General features: G+C 34.0%; 2 protein-coding genes across 2 annotated transcripts; one reads left to right on the top strand and one right to left on the bottom strand.

Annotated features, from left to right (window-relative positions):
* The first annotated feature begins 562 nt into the window (after positions 1-562).
* Positions 563-3596, top strand: LOC124372139. The gene is made up of 5 exons (XM_046830505.1): positions 563-733; positions 872-1036; positions 1178-1308; positions 1674-1822; positions 3454-3596. The coding sequence occupies exons 1-5, from the start codon at positions 563-565 to the stop codon at positions 3594-3596; spliced, it is 759 nt and encodes a 252-aa protein (XP_046686461.1).
* Positions 3597-10282: 6686 nt separating this feature from the next.
* On the bottom strand, positions 10283-10801 carry LOC124372138. The gene has a single exon (XM_046830504.1). It carries the CDS (start codon positions 10799-10801, stop codon positions 10283-10285), a length of 519 nt encoding a protein of 172 aa, XP_046686460.1.
* Between the last annotated feature and the right edge of the window lie 236 nt (positions 10802-11037).

The raw sequence follows: 11037 nt of genomic DNA, 5'->3' as shown, positions 1-11037 counted from the left end.
ATCTCAAACCTAGATCTTTGCAATTAAAAACAATTTGCAGTTTTTTCTTTGTACATCCTTTACATAAAAATATAGAATATTAAACATTTTATGTAACTAAGAAAATGGTGGTTTTTTTCCATTCTCAGACCACTGTGAAGTGTGCATTTCGTGAAGGGCTGCTTATCGGCCTATTGTGTACCAACTATATAAACAGTGATTATGGTCATTATTTACAAAAATTGGCTGAGTGTTTGGCGAAGACCCGTTCCGTAATTTGACTAGTAAACGTACACTATGATTACCTAATGTAAAGTATATCATTTTAATTAATTAAAACTCTGCTGATTATTCTGCTTTCTTATTGCATGGTGTAACTTTTATAGATTTCCCCGCGCTGCAGTAAGGATCGGTTTCCCTCAGGTCAGATGTTCTTTGTACCGTCACTGAAGTCAGAACTTTCCACCAGTGCCTAAATTAACTGCAAATATTTGCAGAGATCCTTCAGCAACTGCAATGGTCGGAGTTGGGGCGGAGTATTCTTGAAGATGGCGAAGCCTTACCCTTTTTTATGGGTTTAATTATGCCTGGCGGTAAACAAGGGTGGAGTGGAGCAGTATATCTGTCTGCCAGACTGAAGCATGCGCTCAGCAACTCTCGACGCATCGACATGGATGTAACATTTAAGGTGTTGCCGGTGCAGCTGGGGACACGGCTCCAATTGCTAACAGTTCACGCGGAGTACCTGAACTACGTGAGTAGCTGAAATTAGTTGTTACATACCAAATATAAAAATGTCCTTACCATAAGGTAAATCTTCATTTAATGACTCGTTACTAATGGCTCGATAGTGTTTTCAGCTCTTCCCTGTAGCATTCGTCATAATGACCAGAAAAACGCAGCAGGCGTACGGGGGGTGCTCCAGTATCTCATGCAGTTAGTGCAGCAGTGGCAACCGGAGATTGTCTTGGCCGACTTCGAGACGGCTATCCGGAATGCCGCTCGCCTGGTCTGGCCTCATGCAAGGATAGTGGGATGCTTTTTCCACTACGCCCAGGTTAGATTTATTTTTTCTATTACTTCTCCAAATCATCATAGTTTAATCTACTAATTACGATGTAACATACTAATTGATAAAGTAAATTACTCAACATATAAATTATAATGCTAACATCATTTACGGTTCCAATTTTTGCAGGCAATTTTTCCGCATGCGTTCCACTCTGCAACTGTGGCCCTTGATAGCTTGCAATCTCAAGGCTGGCAAGGTATTGTGCATGCTCATAGCGCTATGCCTTCTTCCTGCAGACAGGATCCAGACTGGGCTACGTATCACAAGACATTATTTATAACACAAGGCCTACTATAGAGTTTTAGACCGCTGTTGATATAAGTTAAGCATTTGTGTTAATAGATTAAAAATATCAGTGTAAATGACAGGAGACCTATCTATATTATTTAAGCTATAAATATGGTTTATGGAAGAAATAAAAAATTAAGTGCATTGCATTTTATAACAACGATTTAAATTTGTTAACACAGCTAAGTAAGCTCATTATAAATCGTCCTTAGATTAAGGATGGAAGTCTACTCAAGAAAGTAGGTGAGACCGAGGCAGTAATACGGTATTTGTGATTCAGTCATGTTGTTAATATCTCATATTCTAACGGTAAATTATTGTGTTTATCTTCTAGGTACATGGAGAACACCTGGATGCGAATGATAGGACCTGAAACATTCAGCGTGTTCAGCCAGTGCCACCGCACAAATAATGCGCTGGAAGGCTTCTACAATCGGCTTCTCCAGAGAATGGGGCCTCACCCTGGAGTCTGGCAGTTCCATGGTAAGAATTGTCGGCAATAACTCAATAATTTTTCTACCTGGCTAATTAAAACGACAAGGATATCTCGCAAATGTACAAAATTCAGTACAATTTGATGCCTTTAACTATGTTTAATGATTAATTTAGATTACATTATAAAGGGGAGTCAGGTGACCAAAATTGACAAAAATATGGATTTTCAGTTTTATTTTTTTTTATAATTATTTGTTTTTTTCTGTTTAAACACGGTAAAAAAATTATTTCAATCCGAGCGATAGTTTTTGACATGAATTTTTGAAATAACCCTTGTACTTGTTATTTTCTCGTGTCGTGGTTGTTGAACGTGCCAGAGTATTTCACCTTTGTTATAGTGCATATTGCACTCTACTTATACCTTGTTTAATCTTTAAATATAGATTATGACTAAAATTAAGCCTATATTTAAAAATTTGGCCAACCCTGAATTACTTCGGAAATGTTTGCATGGCGGTACCCAAAATGCGAGTGAATCATTGAACAGTGTTATATGGACTCGTCTGCCTAAGTCAAGATTTGTCTTGAGAAATACATTGGAGTTAGGAGTGTTTGATGCTATAGGTACCTATAATGAGGGGAAATATTGTTAGATGCCAAGTGCTTGATAGGTTGGGTATTCGTCCGGGGGCAAACTGTGCAAAACGAATGAAACGCATTGATGAGTTACGGGTTCAAAAAGCAGACAAAGCGAATCAAGAAATTGAAATAAAGTGCCGCCAAAAGAGGTCAATGCTGAAAAAGAGACTAGAAAGACCAGTATGAGATGGAAGAAGATCCAGACAACCCCTCATATGGAGCAGGAATGCATTAAAGTAAGCATTTTGATTGTATACTTTACGTACCTATTTTCATCTGTCGTTTTCCGAAAGTTGTATTTTTTTAGACAAAAAATACCACTTCTCGGGATCCGTTTAAAATATCTTAATAATTTCTTTTTTATTTTGTACAGCTTAAACAGCTCTATGATTTAAGCTAAGGAATTTTTAATATCAATTTTAGTTTTTGAGAAAAAAAAATAAAATATTCAGAAAAAAAACTGAAAATATTTTTAAAAAATCATTATAAATTTGTTTTTAATGATTTCAAAATTTCCTTAGCTTAAAATATAGCTAAAACCTTCATAAATAAGGCAAAACAAAAATTATTTTGATATCTCTTATAGTTATTTTGAAAAGGTATCTTAAAATTAATAAAATTAACATAGCGGAGATAGGGGCACCCGGACACCCATTAATATCTAACTAATTGGGCAATTGTTTTATCAGTTAGATATGTCATCATTCGGACGTTTTTATGCAAAGTACTCCATTGTGAAGGAGTTAGCTGTAATTTAAAGTTTTGAACATAACTATTATGTTATGCACAAATTGATAAAAAATCTATTTTAAACCTATTTTAAGAATAGCCTAAGTGTTTTAGTATAAATAAAAGCCAATCTTGTGAGCAAAAGGTCTACAAGGATAAACATAGTTACAAGGATAATGTTTATTATTGCAGGTGATTAAGGACGATTAAGAGTGCCCAATACCTAGATTACCGAAGAATATCTGACGGTATCGCACATGTACGTACAATACGCAGAGCTTACAGACGTCAAAATACAACAATATTTATAGAATCAGGGCGACTGGTGCAAGGCACTTATAATGAGGCTCAGTTCCTCGACATAATGTCGAATTCTACCAGAGGGCTACAGCAGAGATGGGGAGTAGTAGTTCCACACGCCGGTTGTACCAACTATACCTCCCCCACTTATTAACCAGGCATACTAAAACATATTGAATAATTTTGATTTTTATACAAATTATTAGTATGACCATTTGTTATACTTTAAACTAATTACCTAAGTACGTAAACCATTTTTGTCTTAAACTTTTCTTAGAGTCTTTTATTTTAAGATATGAATTATTTGTTGTAAAATCTAAACCATTCTCGAATTCCATTGCAAACACACCTAAAATTTCATCAAAATCGGTTCAGTCGTATAGGAGGAGTTCAGTCACATACACACGAAACACAAGAAATATACGTATATATACTAGCAAACCCGACAGACGTTGTCCTGTCCACGAAGACGTGGCATTTTACTGTAAAAATAAAATTCTGTATAATAGTATACAATGAATATGACTAACTTATTGAATATGTAATTTTAATTAAGTAACTTCTAGATTAAAAATGTATAACAACGTAGACTATCTAAAATAATAAATAAGTACATATTCCCTATAGGGCTGAAGTATAATAAGTGGCCTCCATCACAATCGAATTATTGACATTTCTGTATAGCCTATCTAAACTACTAAATGACTATTCGAATTAGATTTTTAGTTTAAATTAGTTATTTAAAGCTGAAGTATAATAAGCGGCCACCATCACAATAGAATTATCAATATTTCTGATTAGCCTATTTAAACTACCGAATTTCATTACAGTTATTTAAAATGACAGTATAGTATCGGAGCTGGCCAACAGAATTTAATTTAAAACCAATTCTTATACTATTAACAATAGTTATTCACACATGCGATTTGTATGCTACTTAATTTGAACGTATGTGACCAATTTTGAATGCAGATTAAAAATGTAAATTACAACAAATTATATTAAATCCAATTAGTTTAAAACTTGATCATCTAAAACTGTTAACAATAGTTATTCACACATAGGAACACAACCTTTTAATTTGTGTGCTACTTAGGTTATTTAAGGTATAAATAAAAAAAGTAACTGACCAATCGCTGCACACTTAATATTTACTACGTATTTCTGTTAATGGTATATTTTACTAAAACTTCCAATTTTATATCTGGATAACCTCATCCTCCAAATTGAGTACAGAATATATTGAAATAAGAAGTGGTGTTATTTTTATATGTTTATGCTTACTCTATGCTTTCAAGACTATAATTAATTAAACATATGGCTGTGTTGTAATGTTATAATGTTTACATAGAACAATTGGTGAAACTTCATCTTTGAAATCTGCATTACACTACTGATCAAGCACTTTATAATAACATCATATTTTCTACAATTTAAATGTAAGCACATTTTTCTGCCTCTTTGTTGAATTTAAGCTGAAAGTGTTAACAGCTGTTACGTAACAGTTCAATCAATCAATCAAATCAAAAAAACATCTTTATTTCCATTATGGTACAAAAGTTTTTTTAAATCATAGGAGCATTATTTTAAATTTATAATATATAATTACTTATTGTAATTAACACCAAAACATAAAACTGAAAACAAATTAAATACTTATATGTATATATATATATATATATATATATATATATATATATAGCATTGTATAGACTGCTCTAATGATTATGGAAATGTTTCCTCACATAGGTGCATAGCACCTGTGCGTGAGAGAATGAGTCCCATTAATTCAAAAATAATTTTCTTAGGGAAATAAGATGTTAAAATAATGTTGTTTAGTAAAAAAGATATATAATAGAAAAATAATTCATTTAATAATTATAAATACTGATAACGCTCATAGTGGTAAAGAAGAAAAAGCAATATGAGGTTACAAAAGAGACGCAATACCAAACATACTTATCAGTGAATGTAAGTAATTAAAATAAGGATAAACTTCGAAATATTAGTTGATAAGAAATAAAAAACCGACAGACAAACGGACTCCTCAGTCAGGACAATGCTTGAGGCCTCTGCCCCTCCTTTCAATTAGCCTACCCCAAACTAATCTTACCCAGCACCTCTTACCTACCACGTTGGCCACCAACACCACACGCTCACACTCACACGCACGAACCCACACAAAACACACACACACACACACACACACACACACACAACTATCACCATGCGATCACAATATAAAAGCACGCTCCCATCCTATAATCCAATTTTGGACATTAAATTCTGTAATCAGATGTTATAATCCTTTCCATATAATCACGACCCACACTTTTTAACCAGTTTTTTACTTTTATTTTATAAGTTGATAATTTATACAAAAACATATTCTTGAGAAATTCTGGTAAATTTCTATAAATAATGTGAGAAACATAAAATGTATTTGTTTTTGAAAAAGTTCTATTTAGCCTGGGTGTAAAATATGGAGGATGTAAAATTTCTTATTGCGTAATGGTGATTCGGAAATTCGAATATACTTCTGTAATTTTTGAAAATATATACAACAACTACTCTAACAAACAGCTGTCTTATATCCAAAACATCCATTTCGGTGAACAGCGCCTCCGATGCGTAATGCCTATTTTTTCCCAGTGCTGCTTTAAGTATTGCTTTCTGAGTTACAAACAGTGGATTTAAAATAGTTCTATAACTAGCACCCCACATTATGATCCCCCCTCTAAAAGCGATTGAACATATGCGAAATAAGCTACTCTTATTTCTTCTAAAGTTAAAAAGTCATGCAGTTGACGAAAAGCATAAATGAGTTTTCGAAGTCTACCATTAACATAGTGAACATGTGCAGATGAATTCATTCTGTTGTCCAATATCACCCCTAAATACTTATAATTATCAACCCTTTCTAAAGATCCGCAATGACAAACCAGACTTGTGGGATTACCACACGTGTGTAGTTTAATTAAATTAATGAGAGTGTCACTGCTGTCTCTCAGGGCAATAGGCATAAATTTAGACTTAGATATATTTAAGGAAAGCAAATTTTGATCAAACCATTTTTTTATTAGATAAAGGTCACTATGCGCTTTTTGGAAAACTTCTTCCCAATTGGGCCCCTCAAAAAATAGAGCAGTATCGTCTGCAAAAAGTGAAAGCTTACCAGAAATTCTAATTTTAGAAATATTATTTATATAGATTAAAAACAGAATAGGTCCTAAAGTGCTACCCTGGATTACTCCATAATTTACAGATGCCAGATTACTATTGATTCCGTTAATTGTGGTTATTTGCCTACGATTTTCGAGATAACTATCAAACCAATTAAATGAATTATTTTTTATTCCAACTAATTTTAATTTTTGGAGTAATTTGTATCTATCAACGGAATCAAATGCTTTGGCTAAATCGAGGAATGCCAATAAATATTTTTTGTTAGATGTTATTGCTTCGTTCAGACTCCTAGAGATATTAAAAAAAAGCATCTGCGATATTTTTAGATTTTCTAAACCCGAATTGACAGTCACTTAATATATCATTCTCTTCTAAATAAGTGACTAATTGGACTTTAACTACCTTCTCCAAGACTTTGGAAAATACACTTAACAGGCTAATCGGTCTGTAGTTTGACATCAGGGTAACGTCATCCGCTTTAAATAATGGAATGACTTTGGCGATCTTGAAAACGTCTGGAAATTTGCCTGTACGTATACTTAAATTAACTATGTGAAGAAGCGGAGTGCAGAGGAAATGATAATTTTCAATCAAGAGGGACGCGGATATACAATCATACCCCGGAGCTGAGCCACCACGCATGCTAGTAACGTACCGGTGAAGTTCTGTCTCAGTGATAGTGTGAATTGAGAATTCTGTGTTAACCGTATAGTCATTGTCATCAACGACAGGTGGACCGCTCGAGTCAATAGCCCGAGCTAAATTGTAACCTACTTGTGCAAAATAATTATTAAAATTCTTCAGCCACCTGTCGACACTGCAGTTTCACGTCAGAGTCCGAGTTCATGGTTTTATCACCTGTAAATTGAGTAATGGGGGAAACTGTTTTTTTTATTCACCCTCCCAGATAATTCATTTATTATTTGCCAAAAAAAGTTTCGGATTATTCTTACTACTGATAATTTTTGATCTGTAATACTTAAATTTTGCTGATTTAATTTGCGAATTCAATCTGTTTCTCAATTGTATGTAGTATTCTCTTAGATTCAGATTGAACGGCTGTTTTTTGAGGAGTTTGCTTACTTTATCCCTTTTCCTAATGCCCCTTACCAACTCTTCCGATATCCATGGTTTAATTTTTTTTAGTCTATGCTTCTCATTTGTAAGAATCTTCTTCGATTTTTCAGTAAAACTGTTTAAAATTTGTAAGAATAAGTTTGAACAAACATTGACGTCTGTGATATTTGTGACACAGGTCCAGTCGCAGTTTCCTAAGTAATTACTAAGTAACCTTTTGTCAATGATAGTAGTTTCACTAGGAGTCTTATGAATTTGTCTTGGCATTTTAATACTCAGGGCAGTACAATAGTGGTCAGTAATACTAGTCTCGATCACTGCTGTTTGTAAACTGTCAAAATTATCGTGTTTAATAAAAATATGGTCAATACAAGTCTGACTGGCCCCCGCCTCTCTAGTTGGATTGTATATGCCACACATAAACCCACATTCATACAGTACGTCTAAGTATCTTTCGGTCTTGTTGTCAGGTGTCAAAATGTTAGCGTTTATGTCACCAATAAGTATATACGTTTTGGTTTTGGTCAGGTGGGAGTAGTGCTCACTGAGCGCAGCAGTAAAGTCGTCAAGATCGTTATCATGAGTTCTGTACACCGCCAGTAGGTTGAATTGTTTATTGTTATAAGTAAAGTCGCACAGTAGGCCATGCACACCGCCCAGCTCCGTCTCTTGCACACTCACCCCACAAACACACTCTCTCACATACACTAACACACCATCATTCCGATTGGCACCTCTCGTGGTTTTGTACCACTTATACCCCTCAAGCTCGATCCCCACCCCATTTTCATCAAGCCATGTTTCACTTAAAACAATGATATCCCAAATAACTTTAATGGCTTCCAAATAAACTAATAAGCTGTCGAAGTTTTTACCATAGCTTCTTATGTTTAAATGCAATATATTAAACCCCCCGATATGAAATTCGTGAAACGAGTTATGGCTGAGTATGTTATTTATAGAAACACTGCTCTTCTATAACCGTCAATTAAATTATGATCTTCGTTCATGAATGGGAATATCCGAACCCACTCAAGTAAATGAAAGGAAAAAACAAAACAAAAAATAATACAATTTGGTTGAAAACGCTTGTTTGAGCTACCACCTCACCGAAACGAAACGATGCCCCTTAAATTAGTATAGTACTCATTCTCACACTCTGATATACAGAATTGATTCTATTATAAACTATTTCGTTATAAATCTCGTTATATTTAGAACATAGGCCCCTACTATATGTCCTTGGTACTAATGGCATGAATAAACTGCGTGCATAATTCGTGCCTAGAGAATGCATACTATTAAAAATTAAACTGCTTCACAATTCATAAAGAGACCTAAGACATCTTGAATAAAAAAAACCTACAGATTATAACATAACATTTTTAATAATAATAAAAACAATTATTTCTGGCTTTAATGGAAATTATACATACATAAACATACACACACAAAAATGTATCATATCAAGGACTATTTAGATTCTAGGATTAAAAATAGCTCTTATTATTAAATAGACAACAACAAAAAATTAAAAACCCCTTCTATCATTTGATATTTCTAATACGAGTATATACATTATTTTTTCCAACTTAATAAGATCTCTGCAGAGCACAGTATGTGCATATATTTAGTACGCTTAATGAAATAAATACAACTCGTATATACAGAAGTCAAAACAATAATTAAATCATAATAAATTTAAAACAGAGGAGATATTTGACTACAAGCTAAAACAAAATTATCTTTGGGTAAATGTTTTTGCGCTCTGAAGTTAAAAATACTTAAATACATCAAGTCAGAAAAATATAAGGAAGTCAGTTATTTTCTAAATAAAAAATTCTCCCATGAATTTGATAAATAAAATATAAAATTAAAAACAATATGGTGCAAGGTTAGAGAGATCGTTATAAATTGCTTAGTATTACTAAGTATTATTCAAGGAGGAAAATATAATAGAACATTAATTAGTTATCTGTAAAGGATTAATGAAATAAGCCTTTTAGAACGGTAGGAATATAATGTTAGAGAATGTTTTAAATTAAATAAAGAATTCGCTCTATTGTATTAAATGATAAAATAAAATAAAACATCTTATCAGGTATATATAATAGATACGACTATTGTTGTTTGACCTGTATATACAAATAATATAGTAATATATAAAAATAAAATCAATATGTCCATTTAATGAGCTTTATGACAGATGAATACATGAAAAAGTCATTGATGCCAGAAATAAAAATTAAAAATTTGTACAATAACTATAATAGATTAGAATGAACAAGCTACATAATTACTAATAATAATGTGAAGTAGTGAGTAATGTTTCGTTTTCTACATAGTCTAAGAAAAATAGTTTGATACTATGCAAGTTTGTATATGATAAGTGCTACGTTTTTATTTTAATTATTATTATTTAAAAGATTTAACTTAATTAGCCATGTAGAACTTATTTATAACAACTAAAAACTTAAAACTGACCTAGGCTTATTATTGTGTGATTATAGTCTGCAGACACACAATAAAGCTACATACAGTGTCTACTTTCCAGTAGCAGCGTAGGAGCTCTCACTGTCACCTCCCCCGCGGCGACCACGATCCACAACACCCAGGTCCTCGAAGCTCCTCACCCTCCTGGCCCGTTCGTCCCGCTGTATTCTTCACAAGTACTCGACCCTCTTTGATCCAGGCAAACGCCAGCTGACGATCCTTGACCATGGTCTTGGCTTGGTTGAGCAGAGCCTTCGTATAGCTGGTTAAGTGTTCATTGATATAGACAGATGACGGACTGTACGCCGAACTGATGTGAACTGCATCAAGGTTCCTTTTTGACTTGGCGGCCTGAAGCCATTCGGCGCGAACTGTTCGACTCACAAAGCGTACGACTATGTTTGGTGGACGGGCCTGACGACCTCGTGGGGATCCCAAGCGGTGTGCTGCAGATACGTCGTCGCGTCGCCATGGAGTATTAATTGCTGCTGCAATAGCTTGCAAAACTGCGAACACATTTTCATTTGGTGACACTGGAACGCCGGATATTTCAAGATTCTGCAACCGACTGTACTGCTGCATGTCCTGAATCTGTTCCTTCATGGTGGAGACTTCCTGCGATAGTGAATTACACTTAGTTCGTAGCTGAGCACATTCGTCCCGCCGCAACTCATTTTCGGCTTTGAGGGAATCGATGGATGACTCGAACGATCCACCTATATTTGCTATTGTTTTTTTCTATTTCAGACAGTTTAGAGTTCAAACTTTCATTTATTTTTGTTTCAAAATCGCCGAGTTTTAAATTAAGAGTTGTATTAAAATCGCTTCTGAGGTCTGTT

Source organism: Homalodisca vitripennis, unplaced genomic scaffold (genome assembly GCF_021130785.1).
Source record: "Homalodisca vitripennis isolate AUS2020 unplaced genomic scaffold, UT_GWSS_2.1 ScUCBcl_2518;HRSCAF=7376, whole genome shotgun sequence".
NCBI lineage: Eukaryota > Metazoa > Arthropoda > Insecta > Hemiptera > Cicadellidae > Homalodisca > Homalodisca vitripennis.
Note: the sequence above shows the minus strand (reverse complement) of the source record. Positions and strands in the feature narration are given on the sequence as shown.